The sequence below is a fragment of the Xylocopa sonorina genome, unplaced genomic scaffold (genome assembly GCF_050948175.1).
Source record: "Xylocopa sonorina isolate GNS202 unplaced genomic scaffold, iyXylSono1_principal scaffold0014, whole genome shotgun sequence".
Classification (NCBI taxonomy): domain Eukaryota; kingdom Metazoa; phylum Arthropoda; class Insecta; order Hymenoptera; family Apidae; genus Xylocopa; species Xylocopa sonorina.
In genome coordinates this window covers 908,212-931,814 of record NW_027490090.1, presented here as the reverse complement: position 1 = coordinate 931,814, position 23,603 = coordinate 908,212, and the positions used below count along the sequence as shown (strand labels likewise).

The following is a 23,603-nucleotide window of genomic DNA, read 5'->3' as shown; positions in this document are numbered from 1 at the left end:
TTTGTATATCTTTGTCTCACTCTCTCACTCTCTTATCTTATTTTATTTCTGTTATCTAGATTAACAAAAGACAGGATTTTCAGGCGTTTATTTACTAAAAATTTTAACTTTTCTATTTTTAATCTATTTTTTTTAATTAATTCCATTTTCTAATTATTGCAAAAAATTCGTACATCTCTCTCTCACTCTTATCATATTTTTTTTCTGTTATCTAGATTAACAAAAAATAGAATTTTCATGCATTTATATGATAAAAATCCTTCTTTTCTAATTTTTATCTATCTTTTTTTAATTAATTCCATTTTCTAATTATTCTAAAAAAATTCATCCATCTTTCTTTTATCTTATTTTATTTTATTCTTAATATTTAGATTAACAAAAGAACAGAATTCTCACTCGTTTATATAACAACTCGTTCTTTTCTATTTTTTTTTTTATTAAATTAATTCCATTTTTTAATTATTATTCCAAAAGAATTGTACATCTCTCTCTTATCTAATTTTATTTCATTTCTGTTATCTAGATCAAGAAAAAAAGCAGGATTCTCATGCGTTCACACGAATCACTAATCTAAATAAAATAAAAATTACAAAGGCACGTGCGAAAATGAAACAACTTTGCTCGTGCTCCTTTCAACTCGGCTAATAGAGTTAATTAATGAGTCATGATTACACACGACCTTTGCACATTTTTGTATGGCACCATTGCAATCATACTCTTCACGATACTCAAAAAAAAGAGCAAATAAATCATCAATTTACCTGAATTTGTAAAGTGTAAATAAATAAACAATTAATTATTAATATTACATATTTCTATGAATTTTAAGTTTCTGAATGTCTCTTTATATATATGAGCTCTATTTTGAGGATTTATTGTATCAAAAATTTTTTTTAAACAGATTCAGTCTTAGCTGTTTAATAATTATTTTTACTGCAGTAAATATCTCGGCACAGTTTCAAGAAATTATGAATGAAAAGTTTGTACGATTGTTTATTTTTTTATACTGAATTGTGAGCTCTATTATGAGGATTTATGGTATCAAACGCTTTTTTAAACAGATTTAGTATTATATTATTTAACAAATATATATATATAAATTTTACTATTATATTAGAGGAAGGTTTCTTTTAATTAAATTTAAGTTTTCTTAGCTTCTCGTACTCGCTTTTACTTTTTAATATCTTGAAAATATTTAATAATACTTAAATATTTAATAATATTTAATGGTACTAAATATTTAATAATACTAGATATTTAATAATACTTAAATATTTAAAATAATACCACTAATAACAAATAATAATAAATATTTAAGATAATACCACTAATAATAATAAATAATTGTGTTCGCAGTGTTTCAACAAATGCTCACAATCGACGTAAGAATATAAAAAGCGGACCATGGGTGATAAAAATCAAAGATTGTCACGATGGTACTTCGGCGGGCTCTCTTCAGCTGGTGCTGCTTGCGTTACCCATCCTTTGGACTTATTAAAGGTATTTTGTACTGCATTAAATTTTTGTACAACTTAACGTTACTCTTTTTTTCTAAATAAAATTGAATTAATGTTACTTAGAGTGTAATTAAGTAATTTAATTGAATTCGTAGGTCCATTTGCAAACGAACCAGGAGGGTAAAATATCAGTGATACGTCTGACGACCACTATAGTACGGACCCAAGGGATCTTAGCTTTGTATAATGGATTAAGTGCCTCTTTGCTTCGCCAGCTTACGTACTCCACTATGAGATTTGGAGCTTACGAAGTAAATTATTTATTATATATTATTAATTAATATTAATAAGAATAATAATTAGATAATGTAATGTAGAGTCTAATTTAATGAATTAGATAAATTAGAATTAATTAACTTAAAATTTAGATTAAATTTGAATTTAATAAATTAGATTTTACATTACATTATCTAATTATTATTATTATTATTACTATTATTATTATCTTATAGACAATATTTATTCATCCATTAATGCTATTCTAATATAAGAAATTGTGCTAATTTGTAATTTTACTGCTTGTTCAGCTTCTTCTCCTATTTATATTTACCAATCTCGTTTAACATAATTTACTGTACACATCTGGCTCTTTCTTTGCACTTCTTGTTTATTTTTTCTATCCCATTTTTAACACGCTTCTTTATTTATTTCGAGGACTGTTTTTATCTTGCATGTTTCGCTTGTTCTTGAACGCTATTCCAAAACACGAACATAAACAATTGTACAAACATTTCATTCATGATTTCTTCAAATTCTGCTGAGATATTTACTGCAGTAAAAATAATTATTAAACAGCTAAGACTGAATCTGTTTAAAAAAATATTTGATACTATAAATCCTCATAATAGAGCTCATAATTCAGTATACAAAAATAAACAATCATACAAACTTTTCATTCATAATTTCTTCAAACTGTGCTGAGATGTTTACTGCAGTAAAAATAATTATTAAACAGCTAAGACTGAATCTGTTTAAAAAAATCTTTGATACTATAAATCCTCATGATAGAGCTCATAATTTAGTATACAAACATAAACAATCGTACAAACTTTTCATTCATAATTTCTTCAAACTGTGCTGAGATGTTTACTGCAGTAAAAATAATTATTAAACAGTTATACTGAATCTGTTTAAAAAAATATTTGATACTATAAATCCTCATAATAGAGCTCATAATTTAGTATACAAACATAAACAATCGTACAAACTTTTCATTCATAATTTCTTCAAACTGTGCTGAGATGTTTATTGCAGTAAAAATAATTATTAAACAGTTATACTGAATCTGTTTAAAAAAATATTTGATACTATAAATCCTCATAATAGAGCTCATAATTTAGTACACAAAAATAAACAATAGTACAAACAATAATTTATACAGAGACTGTTATGAGAATTATAAGTATTCGATTTCATACTCTCCAGCTGTGCTTGCCTTTTAATTCATCAAACATTCTCAGTAACCATACTAATTGGCTGCTAAGTAATCATAATTGATCGCAAACGAATGCTCTTTTTTTTCTACACATCCACCATGCGAAAAGAGACCTTGATCTCATTCCAACGTAACGTTTACAATTTACAGATGGGCAAACAAACATTCGAAAGATCTGGACATCCTCTGATGTTCTACCAGAAACTGTTATTAGCTGGAGTTTCTGGAGCAGTTGGTGGTGTCCTTGGCACACCAGGAGATGTGATCAACGTACGGATGCAAAATGATATAAAACTTTCGCCAGAGCTCAGACGAAAGTAAGAAAAACTCTACGCCAGCCCAGAATAACTTTAATTTCACTGCTCCGTTGCTTTTATTTCTCATCGTTTGATTATAGTTACAAGCACGCTCTGGATGGAGTGATACGAGTAATCCAACAGGAAGGATTCTACCAATTATTTAGTGGCTGTTCTACGGCTACGTTGAGAGCTGCGTTGATGACCATTGGGCAATTGAGCTTCTACGACCAAGTTAAAATTATGCTGTTACAAAGCGGCTATTTCAAGGATAATCCTGTGACTCATGTAATATCAAGCGTGTTCGCTGTGAGTATCTAAATGGTGGATCTACGTACTGCTATCAGAGATACTGTCGAGTACAGGGTATTTGCGTTTTGGAGACGAAGATAATTTTATCGACTACAGAGTATTTACATTTTGGAAATGAAGATAGTATTATTTACATTATCTTAAACTTGCTTGGAAAGGCTTAAGTTCGTTTTGAAGAGAATTACAAGGCTTAAACTTGCTTTGCAAGGCTTAAGTTTGCTTTGAAAGACTTAAGCTTGCTTAGAAAGGCTTAAATTTGCTTTGAAGGCAATTACAAGGCTTAAGTTTGCTTTGAAGGCAATTACAAGGCTTAAGCTTACTCTGAAGAAAGTTGCAAAGCTTAAAGTTGCTTCAAAAAGCTTAAGTTTGCTTTGAAGGCAATTACAAGGCTTAAGTTTGCTTTGAAGGGAATTACAAGGCTTAAGTTTGCTTTTAAGGGAATTACAAGACTTAAGTTTGCTCTGAAAGGAATTACAAGCCCTAAATTTGCTTCAGAGTCGCACTCTGTGCAAACTGAATAATAATTTTTGTTTATGTTACATGAATTTTTCAAGCATGAGACTATACAATTATTGCAACTCTATTTTTTTTTATCTTTGTTAATTACATAATTATTTAGACAAACATTTTTTTTAAACCGATTCATTCTAAGCTGTTTAATAATTATTTTTACTGCAGTAAATATCTCAGCACAGTTTGAAGAAATTATGAATGAAAAGTTTGTACGATTGTTTATTTTTGTATGCTAAATTATGAGCTCTATTATGAGGATTTATAGTATCAAACATTTTTTTAAACAGATACAGTCTCAGCTGTTTAATAATTATTTTTACTGCAGTAAATATGTTAGCACAGTTTCAAGAAATTATGAATGAAAAGTTTGTACGATTGTTTATGTTTGTATACTAAATTATGAGCACTATTATGACAATTTATAGTATCAAAGATTTTTTTAAACAGATACAGTCTTAGCTGTTTAATAATTATTTATACTGAAGTACATATCTCAGCACAATTAGAAGAAATTCTGAATGAAATGTTTGTACAATTGTTTATTTTTGTATACTGGATTCAATGTTAAACTTAACGAGCTACTTTCCAAACATTTTCTTGCGCAGTTCGCATTCTTATTTTCATAGATCACGTATAACAATAGTTGCAATTTGTTATCGTTAGATGTTGATAATACGGTTCTGTAAAAAAGATACATAATGATCCCTGATTATACGACGATGCATCAAATTTCTCTAAGATCTGATAATTAACTATATTTCTAACTGAAAATTAATTTATATTCAGATAAGTCGCGTGTAGATATTCATAAAAGGAATATATTTTTTAATTTCTCTTGAAAGTATCTCTAAAATATAAATTTTGTACATAAAATTGATCTTATTCCATATATTTCGCTATAAGCAAAATTTTTAAAGTAACTTTTACTTTTTAGTTTTAAAACAACTTTATACGCTTCCGTAGAATTAATCTCTTATTTCTATGCGTTTATTTTCATTCAAGGGTGCTGTTGCTACGACTCTTACGCAACCATTGGATGTCCTGAAGACAAGAGCGATGAACGCCAAGCCTGGAGAGTTTAAGGTAATTAAGATAGCGAACTTAAATTAATACTGCAACGATGAATGTATTTAAAAACATTTGTACGTGTAATTTTTGTAGAACTTAGTGGATCTATTTTTGTACACTGCTAGACTTGGGCCGCTAGCATTTTTTAAAGTAAGTTTCCTTTTTTTTCTTTTCTTTTCATTTACCGCACATTATTTTCGTTTCTAGTTTATCACTCACTCGTGATATTTTGCCAGCGGAAAGGTCATGATCTGGATAAACACAATTGAGATAAGTCAATGCTCGCAGTTGAATAAAAAAAAAAATCCAGAACAGCAATCCTGAAACAAAATAAAAATAAAATAATCAGCTGATAATTTTGCAAACGACTCTGTTGAACGATTTCGAGTTTATTTTGATAATTGAACTTGCTTCAAATTTGATTAGATACGAACTTTGTTCTTTTTTTTTGCTTTCTGCATCTTCTCTCGAAGCTACGCTGAGGGCGCTTTGCTTAAAACTAGCCGTATAATTAATTTCTTCAATTACAATGATGAAAAAAAATATTTTGGAATGTGTAGTTTCATTTTTAAATGGTCCGTACATTTATGTTTGCTGAAAGAAAAGAATATTTGAAGAAATAAGAGCAGAGAATACGAAGGAGAATACGTAAAGAATATTTTTCTGTTGAGATTAGTATATTAAGAAGGCAGTTTGTACTTTTAATTGACTTGTTATAAATTTTCAAAGCATATTTGCATTATTTGCAACAAAGTACAATAGATTGTAATAATTATTCAATGATTTTGGGACTTATAACAGTACGCATTGGTTTCGGGACTTATAACAAGCCCCAATTATTCTTTCTTTTAGTATCATAGATTGTTCGTTGGAGATAGAGACTTTTTCATAAGAAAAATCTCAGCTACAAGATAGCTTTGCTATTCTTTTCCTTAAAAAATAATTTATGTACAATTTTCTTTTTATGTACAACTTTCTAAATAATTATTGATAATTATTATATTAGATATTACAACTTTCTGAATAATTATTTCTTATTCTAAACAATATTCTTCTAAATAATTATTTCTTATTCTAAATAATATTCTTTTAAATAATATTTCTTACTCTAAATAATTAAATAATGATTTTTCATTCTAAATAATATTCTTCTAAATAATTAAATAATTATTTCTTATTCTAAACAATATTCTTCTAAATAATATTTCTTATTCTAAATAATATTCTTCTAAATAATTGAATAATTATTTCTTATTTTAAATAATATTTTTCTAAATAATATTTCTTATTCTAAGTAATTAAATAATAATTTCTAATTCTAAATAATTATATAGAAAGTTGTAATATCTAATACAATGTAATCTAAATAAATAGAACAATTTTTTTCTATACATCCAAGCACCATTCGCCTTCAGCTTCGAAGACGGTGCAATAAAAGATTATTATCATTTCGATATTACTCTGCACACATGTACGTATCTATGTCAATGCCAGCAGCGTTAGCATGATATCGCCACTTATCTACTGTTCCTATAAATACATGAACTCGCACTTATATTTATGGAAACAGTACGCAGGCATTAATTCCATACTAAAACAGAAAATAGCATCGCCTTGGACCTACATACACAGACGTACACTAATTGACTATAATCGTAGAGATTAGATATTTTTCTAGCTCAAAAACTAAAGTCGAACAGCAAAAAATTGCTCTAAATATGTTGATTCTAAAACGTACAAAAAAAATTCTTCAAATCTGAGAGAAAGATAGCTTTTCTAACTTTTATGGCTAGATTTAAGTGGAGCGCTCTTAAATATAACAAAATTGAGTAGCATTGCTTAAGAGAATTTTGCTTCGCAGCTAGTTTATTTAATTATTAGTCATTAATTAAATTTGTATTTTGCGCAGAGTCTATTTAATAATTCTAGTGCCTCGTACGATTATTAATAATAGCAAATAGTTGTAGCGTAGCAGTAGAATCATTAATTTTAGCTTTACAAACCACTGCTGATCCAAATAATAAGAATTTTGTAAATTAGTGAACGCAATTGCATTCGATACTTAAAAAAAACTATTTTAAATATTTCTATTATCGTAGAAGGAGTTGCGAATGAATTCTGGAGTCTGCTTTTGCTGGCGTTGCTTCTTAACAGCTTACGAGTAGTTTTTATAATAACATTAGCTCTACGCAAGTCTGAAATTTAAAGAAATTACACATGAAACGAGTCGATCGATAACAAAAATTAAATATTAGCTTTCTATTCATATCAACTTAATATAAATTTAGTCGTATAAGCTTTTTTTAGTTAAAAATGAAACGTAGTAATTTATTTTACACTGCGATTGTGGAGCGTTGCATTAAAACGTGCTTATTCAAGTGATGATCTTTCCTGTTGTTGTACGACCTGGAAAATTACATTGATTATTTTATTCTAGGGCTATGTACCTGCTTTTATCAGATTAGCTCCGCAGACAATACTTACTTTCGTCTTTTTAGAGCAGTTAAGGTGTAATTTTGGGTTCTATCCTTCACAAGTTCAAGTGCTGTAAACTTTTGTTTCTATTTTGCATGGGTGAGCATCTCACGGAGCAGGAATTCAGCGCAAGAAATTACCAAAAGGGATCAAACAGTCCTGACGTATCCTAATTGCAATTATTGTTATACCTTTCAATTTTATTTTTTATTGTTTTACTATTATAAAATAATAGAAAATTATTTTTTAATATATTAAATGTATTAAATATATTTTTTATATAATATATTTAATTATATTGAAATATAAGATATTAATATTAAAATATAAAAATATTTAAATATATTATAATAAAATAAAATATATTTAAATATATTGAAATATAAAATATTAATATTAATATATTAAAAAATAATTTTTTTCGTTGTCCATACATTTAGAAATAATTTATCAAAGGAGATACAATGATAAACAAAAATTGAAGACCAATATTATGTATCGTAAAGTCGTACGCAATTCTGGAATAATTCTTTTAATTTTTTTCAAAGACGTAAATGCTTTAAAGTATAATTTTTGCTTATTTGGTTTACTCGAAATTAATTTCAAGTCCAGAAAAATAGTTAAGAGCTGTGATTTTTGTTATTTACAACTGCATTTATTGTTTTCTTAAACGATTAAGTATTTTAATTACGATTATTTGTACATAAAAATTGCTTTATTATGAGAATCTATATTTTTAAATACTTTTTTGAAGCAGATACTAAATTATGAGCCTTATTATGAGAATTTATATTTATGAACCTTTTTTTAAGCAGATTCAGTCTTTGTATGTGCTGTTTAATAATTGTTAATAATTATTTTTACTGCTGTAAATATCTCGGCACAGTTTGAAGAAATTATGAATGAAAAGTTTGTACGATTGTTTATGTTTGTATACTAAATTATGAGCTCTATTATGACGATTCATAGTATCAAAGATTTTTTTAAACAGATTCAGTCTTAGCTGTTTAATAATTATTTTTACTGCAGTAAATATGTTAGTACAGTTTTAAGAAATTATGAATGAAAAGTTTGTATGATTGTTTATGTTTGTATACTAAATTATGAGCTCTATTATGAGGATTTATAGTATCAAAGATTTTTTTGAACAGATACAGTCTTAGCTGTTTAATAATTATTTTTACTGCAGTAAATATGTTAGTACAGTTTTAAGAAATTATGAATGAAAAGTTTGTACGATTGTTTATGTTTGTATACTAAATTATGAGCTCTATTATGAGGATTTATAGTATCAAAGATTTTTTTAAACAGATACAGTCTTAGCTGTTTAATAATTATTTATACTGAAGTACATATCTCAGCACAATTAGAAGAAATTCTGAATGAAATGTTTGTACAATTGTTTATTTTTGTATACTGGATTCAATGTTAAACTTAACGAGCTACTTTCCAAACATTTTCTTGCACAGTTCGCATTCTTATTTTCATAGATTACGTATAACAATAGTTGCAATTTGTTATCGTTGGATGTTGATAATACAATTCTGTAAAAAAGATACATAATGGTCCCTGATTATACGACGATGCATCAAATTTCTCTAAGATCTGATAATTAACTATATTTCTAACTGAAAATTAATTTATATTTAGATAAGTCGCGTGTAGATATTCATAAAAGGAATATATTTTTTAATTTCTCTTGAAAGTATATCTAAAATATAAATTTTGTACATAAAATTGAGCTTATTCCATATTTTTCGCTATAAGTGAAATTTTTGTACATATAGTTCTATATAATATAAAAAGTAAAATAAACGTTGATATTGGCTGCAAATCATTGTTTATAACAGAACAAAAAATTGAGAAAGAGTCAATTTTAATGATACATAAAGAGATCAGGAAATTTTGCCAATTTTAATAAAAATATTTAAATAATTATCTTTTGTGAAGTTGAGATATTGAATTAAAAGTTTCTTACGAAAACATTTTTTTTTTTAACGATAAGTTCAAAAAAATTATTTCTTATAAATATTCAACTCAGAATACACCAAATAATTTTGCAATTATACTTTAAAATTCACTGTTGTTCTTTTACAAATTTTATAATTAATCGATACTTCAATCAGATAATTTATGTACATAAAAATCGCCCCACAATTTTTACAATATTAAATTTTGCTCTTCCTTAATTTTTTCTTGTAACGTTGAAGCAATGATACGCGTAACTAATCGAACCATTTAATTTATTCTTAACATTCACACGTACGCTGTACCTCAGCGCTTCGTAATATTATTTTTTTGCTCTTACATTCGCTTAAAAGAGAATTCGCAGCTACATTAGTGTCTCAGTATTAACTGGTGCAATTGTACATGCTTAGACATTCAAAAGAGACACAAAAAGGTCAGATAATCAGGGATTAAGTGTACTATATTACTGTCCAAGTAGTTTGTTATCTTATTATAATTTTTGGTACACAAATTAACTTCCTACGTTTAATACATTCCATGTAAATGTTGTTACGATTACATTTCGGTGTGCACAAATTTATACGTATACATATTTTGTTATATATTTATATTTATAGTAGTACAATTCGCTTCCAAAAGTATCGTTTTACAATTGTTAACCAAGAGACTTTAAACGAAAGAGAAACAAGTCTTTTAATTGCCATGGTATCTGTATGGGTATGTATATAAATATATAGTATGTATATACATTGATCCTTAAATTATTCGAAAACGAAACCCAGTGTATAAAGTATTTTCGAGAATAAATGTTGTTAATAAGAACCTGTATATATTTTATATTTTTTATTTCTGACTAAATGTAGGTTTACACCTTCTGTTTTTGGATCGAATGTTTCGTACGCATTGTCAACAAGAAATTTGGACACGGTCGCTGATAAACTGAATCCGTAAGCGAGTTGTGGTCCACATCGTAGAACCAAACAGTCGACCGTGTCCATATTATGAAAGAATAGATTAATGATGGTCTTTTAGCTACAAATTCTAAACTTTTGTGTGTTTAGCAACTACGTACTACATTATTATTTCTTTTAAGTGTAGTTCGTTCTTTACAATCATTTTATTTTAAGTAGATAACGTCGATTAAGTTTCTGTACAGATTCAGTCTACGAGTAAACATTTCTTCTTGTATTAAATGTGTTTCGCAATCTTATCGTTTTACTATTGGGCTTATCGTTGAACGCTGAGGACGAGAATATGCCTACGGCATCCTGTTTGTCGTTAGAGGCAACTAAAAGGGGAAGAAAGGGTTTACGAAGATGTAGAAAAGAGTAACGACTTTTAGTTAAGAGAAACGATGACGTACGGTTACGTATTAAGTGTGGAAAGTTTGCTAAGAGTAAAAAGAGGAAGGTATAAGAGAGAAAGTGTTCTGTTGGGCAGAATAAGAGCGTTAAGCTCTTCGAAAGGCGATCTTCTGGCATCGTACAGTCCAATAGAAAATATTAAATATCGTTGGACTTATTATGTGGCATTTCGATATTATTTATCAAATTCTGACTAAATCTTACGTTCAAAGCTGTTGTTTATTAAGATTAAATTACATGCATTCTTAATTTAACTCTACGATGAACTGGAACGATGAACTGGAGCAGCGAGCCTTAAAAATTTAAAAGCAGTCATTCTTTTTTAATTTTGTATTTTCTATTTTCTTAATATATGAAAGAACATTACAGAAATACATCAAGAAATGTTAAAAGACTATTTTTATGCAAGCATACGCGTTACAAATGGAAATTTTCACACATAACCTCACTTTCGTGACAACAACCTAGTATCACTCGAAATAAATAACGCAGAATCAGAAAAAATGATCGAAATATAGCACACACGTGTCATAAACAATAAAATAATAACGTCACTATATTATAAAAATAAATTCTACCAGTTAAATTGTTAAATATTAGCCAAAATTAAACACCACAAATGTAGAGACGTATGTCTTCCAGCGTCCGCCATGTTGAATGGAGTCTTGCTTTCTGACCAATGGCGGAACGCACGCTTCTGACAGCCAGCCAATAGGAAGCGTTACACTTCTGACAGCCAGCCAATAGAAAGCGTCACACGTCTGACAGCCAGCCAATAGAAAGCAGCGCACGGATAATGAAGACGCGCGCATGCGCAGAATAGATATATTGTAACATGGACGCACGTGTTTTGTTAAACATAACCTGCGCACGATGTGCACGCATAAAAGCTGATTTATAAACATTTGCACGTACAAACACGTGCAGTACATGTTCGAATCTGTGTAATCTGTGAAAAATGAGTAACATCGTGTTGAAAGAAGCGTGAGTAACTTTCTATATATGTATAAATATATACATAGTGTTTATAGTAATATTTTCATGCTATGCTTGCTTGTAATTTAGTAAAAAGATATTGAATGAAGAATTTAGTTAGTTTGAGGGCATCTTCGTTCATCTCTTTGTTATTTACAGTTAGTCTGCGAAAGATATGTAAATGCAATTTCATAGCGCAAATTAACACGTTGACTGCCACGAAAACTCTGATTATAGTATGCAGTAATCATGAAAAAGTATAGAGAGTGTACTTCTTTTAAGGAATTATTGATTTCGAATAAATTTCACACGATTATATTTTCTGTTCGCTTGTAATAAATTTTCTGTTCTCGTAAACCAGCATCGAACTTTCGTTCTCTGTACAGAAGCTCTACGTTTATATTTGCTTCGATATACTATGAATGTAATTGTAGCTGCGTGAATATGGCAAGTAAACAAACTGCGAGATAACTCGTAGTATAGAAACTACTTGTAAACTGTTAAGAAGCAACATCATCAAAAGAAGATTGCAGAATTCATTCGCAACTCCTTCTACGATAATAAAAATATTTAAAATATTTTTTTTTAAATATCGAATGCAATTGCGTTCATTAATTTACAAAATTCTTATTATTTGGATCAGTGGTGGCTCGTAGCTAAAATTAATGATTCTACTGCTACCGCTACAACTATTTTATTGTTCACAGGCATAATTGAGTAGCTGCTTTAGAGATCTGAGCGATTGGAAGATTAGAAGAGAAAGAAATCTAGCATCGTTTAAATCAATTTCATCTCTCAATGCTTTAATCACAACTGAAGAAAATTATTATCCTTTAAGAATTTTTTATTCCAATTCTATTCCTTATCGCAAGCGAACATCTACGCAGATCATTTCATGAGTTCTTAATGTTACCCTGCACGCACATTCGAAAGACTCTAAGTCGCTTCTCTCAGAAACAAAATCGCAAAAGCAATTTTTTACATTCTTCAAATTTCAGAATGCACCCTTGAAATATCTTTATATAAACATTCCAATAATTATGTACTTAATTTCAGGTTCGAAGTTGAATTTAAACATGGCGCTTTCTACACCGGAGGAAAAGTTCAAGTACGTTAATTAAAAAAAAAAATATCCTTACATACAATTTACTTCGTAACGTTATCAATTAATAATGTATTCATTTTAAATTAATAATGTATTCGTCTTACATTAAAATTAATAATGTATTTATCTTAAATTAAAATTAATAATGTATTCGCTTTAAATTAAAATTAATAATGCATTCGTTTCATCGCAGTGGAGCACAGACGGTCAGCACATATTCTGCCAAAAGCACGGTGCGATTTCTGTGCTATCTGTAAGCAAAGGCATAGTGATATCATCGTTAGGAGAAGCCAGTAACAACGAAGAGGAGGATACGATCAATACATTCGCTTTAAGCGATGATGACTTAAATATCATCACGCATCATAAAAGCGGTCTCTTTAAACTGTGGAATTGGAAAGGTTGATCTGATCTTTATCGTAAACAATTTCATGCATCGTCACAATTTTACTATTCTAATTGCGCTGTTGTTTGTTCAAAATTTACCATATATTAATATTTTTTTAGTTATTTTTGTTATTAAAAATAAAACATTTTTATAATGTATATTATTATTATTACAGAAAATAAATTGCTTAAGCTATGGAAATCCATTCACAAGGCTCCTGTGGTTCGCATCGCTTACTCGACCGAAAGGAATTTAATGGCATCAGGAAGTAGCGACGGTACTACAAGATTGTGGAATTTACAGCACCACGCGTGCACTCAGAATCTGAAAGGGGTTCAAGGAGTTACAAGGCATGTGTCTTAAATAAATTGCTGCTCTTCGTGCTCTTTAAAATATCAGAAACATTTAACATAATTTAAAACAGCTGATCGAGGAACTTAAAATTAATTAGAATAATTTATAACAGCTGATCGAGGAACTTAAAATTAATCAGAATAATTTAAAATTAATTATTATAATTTAAAACAGCTGATCGAAGAATTTAAAATTGATCAGCATAATTTTAAAAACAGCTGATCGAGGAATTTAAAATTAATTAGAACAATTTAAAACAGCTTATCAAAGAACTTGAAATTAATTCGCAGTACTTAAAACAGCTGATCGATGAACTTAAAATTGATTGGCGTAATTTAAAACAGCTGATCGCTTATAATTAAAGTTCTCTGTAAAACATATTCGATTACAATAAAAATACTGTAGTCGTGACAAAAATAAACAGATCATTTAGTATAACATCGACTCGTAAAATCTAGTGTTCTAGTTTTCCATCCGAACGCAGAAAAGGAGCTGATCTTCGCTGCTGGCGATGACATCAAAATCCACGGATGGAATATTGCCAACGGCAAGGAGGAAGTTACTCTCTCTGGGCATTATAGCAAAGTTACGTCTCTGTCCTTCATCGAAGACACAGATTATTTAATTAGGTAATCTAACGCAGCAGAATATTGTATTACAAAATGAAGAATATTCCTTGATTCGAAGAATGTACGTTATTTTTAGCTCTGGAAGGGATAAAGTACTTATTTTGTGGGACGTCTACTCCGGAACGTCTTTACGTATCGTGCCAGTTTACGAAGAAATTGAGGATGCATTTATTGTACCTAATAACAACTCTTTATCCGTGCCATTTCTCACAGAAGATCAAAATGCTATCCATGTTGCCACTGCGGGAAAAGAAGGTGGCGTATTTATCGATATTTTGTTAGGCGATAAAATTCTTAAGTCGTTGGACAATTTTTTAACTAATAAAATTGCCAACTCATTAACTAATAAAATATTGATAATAAAAATTAGGTAATGAAATATTAATAATAAGAATTAACTAATAAAATACTAATAAAATAATACTGATAATAATAATTAACTAATAAAATGCTAATGATAAAAGCTAACTGATGAATAACTAAAATAATAAATTAATAAATAGCTAAAAAAGATTTTCTTTTTATAGGAATCGTAAAGATTTGGGAGATGAGGACTGGTAGAAACGTTTACGTGCAAAAAAATTCAGTGACGTCAGCTGAGAAAGAGCGCCAAGGTAGTGCGAAGGAAGTGCAGAAGCCTTCGATCACACATCTGCTTTACGACAAGGGTACCAGCAACTTCGCTGTTGTTACTGTCGATCATAATATAATTATTTATACTTTGGATACGTTTAGAACTGTGAAGCAGGTAAAATATATTCTTTTAATCTTACAATCCGTAAATTATCAATATTTTATTAATAATTTCATATTATTATTATTGTTTTATATTTGAAAAATAATCTTAAACATAATTTTATATTATTTAAATAATAATAATATAAAATAATAGTATATAAATAGTAATGAAAAATTATAATAATATAATAGTAATATAAAATTTAGTATTATATACTAAATTATATGAATAAAATATTGCATATAAATTACAAATAAAAATAATAATATTATATAATAAAATTTAATATTACATATTAATATTATATATTGAACTTTGTTACATATAATTTATAACAGTATAAAATTATACTGAAATAATAATATAAAATTATTGTTATTTATATAATATAAAATTATTTTTTAAGTTCATTTATTATTAATAAAATTATTATTATTAATGAAATTGTTTATTATTATTTATTGTTATATATTATTATTAATATATCTCTACATTATTAATTTCTTCTTCTGCCAAGACGGAAGCCAATAATATTTTATTTATTACAGTTCGTAGGATACAGCGATGAGATTTTGGACATTGCGTTCCTTGGACTGGATGACAGCCACATAGCAATCGCCACCAACAGTTCTGATATAAAATTGTACAATGTCGCCACGATGAGCTGCGAACTATTATGCAGACATACAGACATCGTTTTATCTCTTGCCACGACACCGTCTAATACCTACCTACTTATATCTTCAGGAAAGGTATCCACTTTGTATTATTCTACACTAATTATGCAGACTAATAATATTATAATTATACAATTTTTGTAATCATAAATTTTTATGAAGTTTTTATACAATTTTTATAATCATAATATTAATGATTAATTGATTATAAATAATTAATATAGATAATAGAAATAATTAATGAATGTATAATCATAATATTAATGATATAATTGATTACAAATAATTGATGTAAATAATATAAATAATTAATGAATTTATAATCATAATATTATCATTATAATTTTTATAATCATAATATTACTATTCTACTCGTAAAACTATTTCTCATTTAACAGCAATCGTACGCCCAATTTATATATCTCTTAATGTGGAAGATCGCCTTCTAATGTACAGCTTTTAATGAGTAAAATATTTCATTATATAACAGAGACTGTACTAATCTTATTCATTATAAGTTTCAATATAATCTTATTCATTAATAATAATTTATTAATAATTTTTATTTCATAATAATATTTATTTCATGGTACTATTTCATAATAATATTTATTTAATAATAATCTTATTCATTATAATTAATATTTTGGAACACTGAATGAATCTAATCTTACGTAATTGTACAAAAGTACGATATATCTGAATGGATGTTCTAAAAAATTGGTAAACGCATAATTTGTCATCTCTATTAATGGTTCAGACTCGACTACCATTCTTGTCTTCACTTACTGCATTGTACTAAAAACAGTGGTCATTAGTAAGAACATTGAATCTATTTCTTTTTTCTTACAACTGTTTCTTCTTACAAATAATAGTACACAAAGCCAAGCACTGTTATTTGCTGTAACGATTGTTTCACTGTTTAGCAAGAATTAGGAAATTGCTCTGACAATGGCAACGGCTAATTAGTTGATTGTGTACAAAGGCGTACGAGACAACAGCGTTGTACATATTAATGATTGTTTGAAAATATTTTTATGACTACTCTGCGGGAGCTCCAGAGACTATGTTTAAGAATACGAGCGAAATTAATTTCTGCTTGTATTTACAAGCTTTAAATTCTGTTTACAAGATTTAAATTTACTTCAAAGGTCTTAAGCTTGCCTTAAAGTGAATTGCATTTTACCAAAATTTCATAGTTATCACAAATTAAAATAATTCAAGCAATAATGTATCGCAGTTTCCAAATAAAAAAACCATGCACTGTGTAATAATTATCTTAATCATTTAATGCAAATCGTAGCTTATATCTGACTCAGCCATCCATTTTTAACGCTTTCTATCCAAAGATAACTTAAAATTGCTTTGCTATATTGGCCTTACGCAAGAGAATTCATTTAAAAATGCCTTCTTAAGTAGTTTCGAGGCCTTCTCAATGCTATAGCTCAGAGAGTTCAAACAAAAAGGACTTTGAAGTCAGCTTTGAGGGCTTCTTTGATATTATGGCCCAATAGAATATTTAAGCAAGGCTTCAGAAGGTGGACGATGCAATGAAAAATGTGTACGACCCTCTTCGATTGCTCATACGCCTCCATCAGCCTATATTTCTTAAAATATATAAGTGTTTAATGGTATTTCATTATTTGTAGGACAACAGTGTTTGCGTATGGCTTATGGATAAGGAAACGTACAAAATGTCTTGCATCGCATACGCCTCGAGGCACACAGCTCCAATTGGCTCAGTCGCAGTCTCCAGGTCCTCTAAATTCTTCGCTTCTGTTAGCCAAGACTCGTGTCTCATGTTATGGAATCTGCCAAACAGTATCGAACTGAAAGGTGAACGCATTCAATAATCATGAATTTCAATGTAATTATAAGGCGATACTAATCTTAGTAATTTAATCTAATAGTTGGTATTGCATTTAATGATTACAGATGGATGCTCATTGAACCCAAATCACACAACGGTGGCTCATCAGAAGGATATTAATAGCGTAACAATATCTCCGAATGATAAATTGATTGCCACTGGATCGCAAGACAAAACCGCTAAGGTATAATACAATTTTTTAACTGTATACTTCAGCTTATTATATGATAATGATGATATTCTATTGTTGGAGGCTCTTGGGTCCTTCGTTTCTCTCTTACGAGCAATACAGGGTGCAGCAGTAGCTATTAGCACCTCAGATATTTTCGAAAAAAAGCTTGCGATTGTTATGAAGGGAATTGCAAAGCTTAAACTTGTTTTGTAGAGAATTGCAATGCTTATGCTTGCTTTGAAAGGCTTAAGTTTGCTTTGAAGGTAAATGCAAGGCTTAAACTTGCTTCAAAAGGCTTAAGCTTGCCTTAAAGGGAATTACAAGGCTTAAGTTTACTTTGAAGAGAATTGTAAGGTTTAAACTCGCTTCAGAAGCTTTAAATTTGCTTTTAAGGGAATTGCAGGGCTTAAATTTGCTTTGAAAGGCTTAAGTTTATTTTAAAGCGAACTACAAGGCTTAAGCTTGCTCTGAAGGGAATTACAAAGCTCAAATTTAATTTGAAAGACTTAAACTTGCTTTTAAAGGAATTGCAAGGTTTAAATTTGCTTCAAAAGGCTTAAGCTTGCTTTAAAGGGAATTACAAGGCGCAAGTTTATTTTGAAGAGAATTGTAAGGTTTAAACTCGCTTCAGAGGCTTTAAATTTGCTTTGAAGGGAATTGCAGGGCTTAAATTTGCTTTGAAAGGCTTAAGTTTATTTTAAAGCGAACTACAAGGCTTAAGCTTGCTCTGAAGGGAATTACAAAGCTCAAATTTAATTTGAAAGGCTTAAACTTGCTTTTAAAGGAATTGCAAGGTTTAAATTTGCTTCAAAAGGCTTAAGCTTGCTTTAAAGGGAATTACAAGGCGCAAGTTTATTTTGAAGAGAATTGCAAGGTTTATGCTTGCTTTGCAGAGTATTGCAATGTTTATGCTTGCTTTGCAGAGAATTGCAAGGCTTATGCTTGCTTCGAAAGGCTTAAACTTGCTTTAAAGAGAATTGCAAAGCCCAAACTTGCTTTGCAGAGAATTACAAGGCTTATGCTTGCTTCGAAAGGTTTAAACTTGCTTTGAAGAGAATTGCAAAGCCCAAACTTGCTTTGCAGAGAATTACAAGGCTTAGATTTGCTTTGAAAGGCTTAAGCCTGCTCTGCAGAGAATTATAAGACTTAAATTTGCTTTGAAAGACTTAAGTTTGTTTTGAAGGAAATTACAAGGCTTAAGTTTGCTGTAAAGGGAATTACAAGGCTTAAACTTGCTTTGATGGGAATTGCAAGGCTTACGCTTACTGTGAAAGGAATTACAAGGCTTAAATTTTCTTTAAACTCGTTTCAAGATGCTCTATCATAATACAAAATCAAAAACACACCAGTTCCTTGTGAAAAAATGAAGATGACCTTCAAATGTCTGATATACCTCCACTTACAAAAAAACTATTCTCGCCAACGGATGGTCCCCTTCCTACTGTACATTTTTATATCAGCAAATATTTCTGTGAAACTTATAGTTTCGAAGATATCCGAGATGCTAACAGTTACTGCCGCACCCTGTGTATTAATTATATAATAATGACGATAATCTTTCGTTAGAGGCTCTTAGATCCTCAATTCCTCTCTTACGAGTAATATATTGCATTTAATCTTTTGTTAGAGGCCCTTAGGTCCTCACTTTCCCTCTTACAAGCAATATATTGCATTACTCTTCACAGATTAGAACCGAAGGCTATTTTCCTTAAATGATCCTCTGCGAATTGTTCTAGCTGTGGTCCGCTGACGACTTGCAGCTGCTTGGTGTATTTCATGGACATCGCAGAGGGGTATGGTGCGTCAGATTCTCACCCATAGATCAAGTGCTTATGACTACGTCTGCAGACTGCACGATGAAGCTTTGGTCGCTGACTGAGCTTCACTGTTTGAAAGTAATTTACGTATTATTATACTCTTATTATATAATACTTATTATAATATATTATAGCATTTATTACACTGTTATTAAATAGAATATTTATTATAGTATATTATAATATCTGTTATATTGTTATTTATGCTGTTGTTAACTGCATCGCAGCTATTCCTTATTAATCTTGATGATCATCGCTAATTTTGTTTGCGTCGTAGACATTCGAGGGCCACGAATCATCAGTACTGAAAGCAGAATTCTTGTCACGAGGGACACAGATCATCTCAGCGAGTGGCGATGGACTTCTGAAGCTGTGGAATATTAAAACTTCAGAGTGCGTGTGCACTCTGGAGCAGCATGAAAGTCGTGTATGGGCACTCGCAGGTAATCATCGCACAAAATATTTATTAAATCAGTATTTACAGCACGTTTTCTATTACAGTTAATAAAACTGAGAAGAATATTATCAGCGGTGGAAGCGATTCGCTGCTAATTATTTGGAAAGATGTGACCGAGGAGAGGAAAACGAAAGCAGCTAAGGAGTTAGAGCGACTCGCATTGGAGGAGCAGCAACTGGCGAATTTGATTAAGGCGAACAAATTGAATTCTGCGTTGCATTTAGCTTTGAAGCTGCAACGACCTCTTCAGGTCCTAAAAATTATTGAGAGTGAGTATTTAGTTAAAACTATGCGATGTAGCATCTTCTATTTTGTATCAAGCTATTATAAAAAAATAGAGAGGCAATTCTTCGACATTTGCAGCTTAGAATAATTCATTCAAGCCCTCGCTTCGCTCTTCAGTTATCACAGAAGAACTTCCTGACTTTATTCTGCTATCGTATTTAACAAGAAGAGGCTCTGAAGCAAATTTACTGCAGTCTTGGCTGCTGAAAGGAAGAAATAAGACTTTGTACAGCCAAGATTTGCATCGCTGTTCATAGAATGTTCTCATTTCTTTAACAGTATAAAATATTGAAAGAGAGTCTGATGCTTTAATTTAATTTATAGAAGTCTTGGCAGCTAAAACAAAGAAAGAAGAAAAAGAAAATGACCTTGTGCATCCAAGATTTGCATTGCTCTTCACAAAATGCTTTCATTTATTTAACAACGCAGGATATTGAAAGAAAAGAGTCCAATGCTTTAATGTAATTTATAACTATTTAACAAAATAGCAATATATTGGAAACGCAAAGCCTCTTAAAATTATAAAAATCATCATGTAAACCGTCCTACGCAAATCAATAATTAGTTACATTAAAGTTATTTCTGTTCTGCGTATCAGGTATTTTAAAGGAGGAGAGCTGCGACATTCAACAAACAATTCATGAATTAAAACCCGTTTACAAGGAAGAATTATTGAAGTCTGCCACTTTATGGAACGCCAATGGTAAAAACTGCCAAGCCGCCCAGGTAAAAATATCAAGTATTCCACCTTTACGACTCGACAAGACCAAATTGAAGCTCAATTTTTCCTTCGCAACATTCATTTCCAATAGGTGGTGATACACGCATTGCTGATGGAAATGGAATACTTGGAGTTCCAGACGAAACTGAGCTCCACGCTGGAATCTGTGATACCATACACTGAACGACATTACGCACGAATGACAAAATTGCTACAGAATCTGCATCTATTTACTTATACCCTGAATCGTATGAAAAGTCACATTTATAAAAGTGAAATAGACGTGTAAATTAATTTCTGCTATTGTTGGATATTTTATTATCTAAAAACAATCATAATAATTCTCTGATATTCAGAGGATATCCAATCTTACGTTTTATATAGTAAGATTCTGGAAATAGAGGACAATTTTTGTTATTTGTATTGTTTATTAGCTAAAAATAATTGTCACGGTTCTCTGATGCTTAGAGAATATGCAATTTATACATTAAGATTCTAAAGATAGAGGACAATTTTATATAAATTAATTTCTGCTATTTTTGAATGTTTTATTATTTAAGAACAATCATCACAGTTTTTAGATTCTTAAAGAATAGCTAATCTTCTATTTTATATATTAAGATTCTAGAAATCAAGGACAATTTTTGTATAAATTAATTTCTGCTGTTGTTGAATGTTCTATTATCTAAGAATAATCATGGCAATTCTCTGATACTTAGAAAATGTCCAATTTTATATTTTATATATTAAGATTCTAAGGATAGAGGATAATTTTTTATAAATTATTCTCTGCTATCGTTGAATGTTTTATTATCTAAAAACAATGGACATAGTTCTTGGATACTTAAGGAATATCTAATTTTATATTTTATACACTAAGTTTCTAAGAATAGAGAACAATTTTTGTACAAATTAATTTCTGCTTTAGTTGAATATTTTATTATCTAAAAATAATCATCACAGTTCTCTGATATTTAGAGAATATTGAATTTTATATTTTATACATTAAGATTCTAGGGATAGAGAACGATTTTTGTATAAATTAATTTCTGTTATTTTTTAATATTTCATTATCTAAAAACAATCAACACAGTTCTTGGATACTTAAGGAATATCCAGTTTTATATTTTATGCATTAAAATTCTATGGATGGAGGACAATTTTTGTATAAATTATTTTCTGCTGTTATTGAATATTTTATTAGCTAAAAATAATCATCATAGTTCTCTGATTCTTAGAGAGAAATAGAGGACAAATTTTGTAGAAATTAATTTCTGCAATTGTTAAATATTTTATCATTTAAAAATAATTATCATAGTTCTCTGATTCTTAGGGAATATCCAATTTTATATTTTATATACTAAGATTCTAGGAATAGAGGAACAATTTTTATATAAATTAATTTTAGCTATTGTTGAAGGTTTTATTATCTAAAAACAATCATCATAATTCTCTGATACTCAAAGAATATCTAATCTTATATTTTATATACTAATATTCTAAGAATAATGGAGAATTTTTGTAATAAATTCCTCTGTGAACGCGTTCAAGCGTTTCGACTTGCTCGAATGCTTGAACCCAGCTTCTGAAAGGAATTTATGCCACACAAACAATTAATTTCTGCTATTGTTGACTGTTTTATTATCTAAAAACAATCATCACAGTTCTCTGATATTTAAAGAATATTGAATTTTATATTTTATGTACTTAAATTCTAAGGACAGAGGACAATTTTTACATAAATTAATTTCTGCTGTTGTTGAACATTTTATCATCTAAAAATAATTATCATAGTTCTCTAATTCTTAGAGAATATCCAATTTTACATTTTATATATTAAGATTCTAGAAATCAAAAGCAATTTTTATATAAATTAATTTCTGCTATTGTTGAATGTTTTCTTATCTAAAAACAATCAACATATTTCTTGGATATTTAAAAAATATCCAGTTGTATATTTTATACATTAAGATGCTAAGAATAGAGGAGAATTTTTGTAATAAATTCCGCTGTGAACGTGTCCAAGCGTTTCGACCTGCTCGAATTCTCGAACGCGGCTTCTGAAAGGAACTGATGCCACACATAAGCACGTGAGTACCCGCTATGTAAAAGAATAAAAGCGTAGGTGGGAGGTGTACAGTTGGGTAATGTTTGGCTTCCAGTGAATTTGCTCAAGAGCATGCGTCTGCGTACCCAAAGTGGAATCAGTCCAGCTTTATTAGCGAAGCTGATAAGTCATCGGGGAACTTAATATGGCCTTAAGAGGAGTTTGTTCGTCCATAGTTTTTATACTGCTGCAAATGGTCCATTTAAACGCGTCCACAATGTGAGTAATATTCATATTCCCTGCGAAAAGCCATTATCACTGTCTTCTCTAATTAACAACGCTAACAATAAGTCTTACTAAATTCTTGTATACGTTTAGATTGTTAAATGTTACTGAACGATGCTGAAAATATGCTTCCT

At 29.5% G+C, this 23,603-nt stretch overlaps 3 protein-coding genes across 3 annotated transcripts in view; all 3 read left to right on the top strand.

Annotated features, from left to right (window-relative positions):
- The window catches only part of LOC143431679 (protein masquerade-like), a 360,601-nt gene that overhangs the window by 296,096 nt on the left and 40,902 nt on the right, over positions 1-23,603 (top strand). The window lies entirely within an intron of this gene.
- On the top strand, positions 1,365-7,701 carry LOC143431694 (mitochondrial dicarboxylate carrier-like). The gene is made up of 7 exons (XM_076908630.1): positions 1,365-1,500; positions 1,613-1,768; positions 3,103-3,269; positions 3,350-3,557; positions 5,076-5,156; positions 5,235-5,291; positions 7,579-7,701. The coding sequence occupies exons 1-7, from the start codon at positions 1,405-1,407 to the stop codon at positions 7,690-7,692; spliced, it is 879 nt and encodes a 292-aa protein (XP_076764745.1). The 5' UTR covers positions 1,365-1,404; the 3' UTR covers positions 7,693-7,701.
- On the top strand, positions 11,824-21,955 carry LOC143431738 (transducin beta-like protein 3). The gene is made up of 19 exons (XM_076908682.1): positions 11,824-11,932; positions 12,980-13,031; positions 13,222-13,429; positions 13,592-13,766; positions 14,229-14,399; positions 14,476-14,654; positions 14,927-15,147; positions 15,687-15,890; positions 17,465-17,651; positions 17,751-17,869; positions 19,594-19,752; positions 19,952-20,117; positions 20,176-20,400; positions 21,015-21,142; positions 21,229-21,420; positions 21,496-21,612; positions 21,698-21,710; positions 21,759-21,802; positions 21,902-21,955. The coding sequence occupies exons 1-19, from the start codon at positions 11,907-11,909 to the stop codon at positions 21,953-21,955; spliced, it is 2,640 nt and encodes an 879-aa protein (XP_076764797.1). The 5' UTR covers positions 11,824-11,906.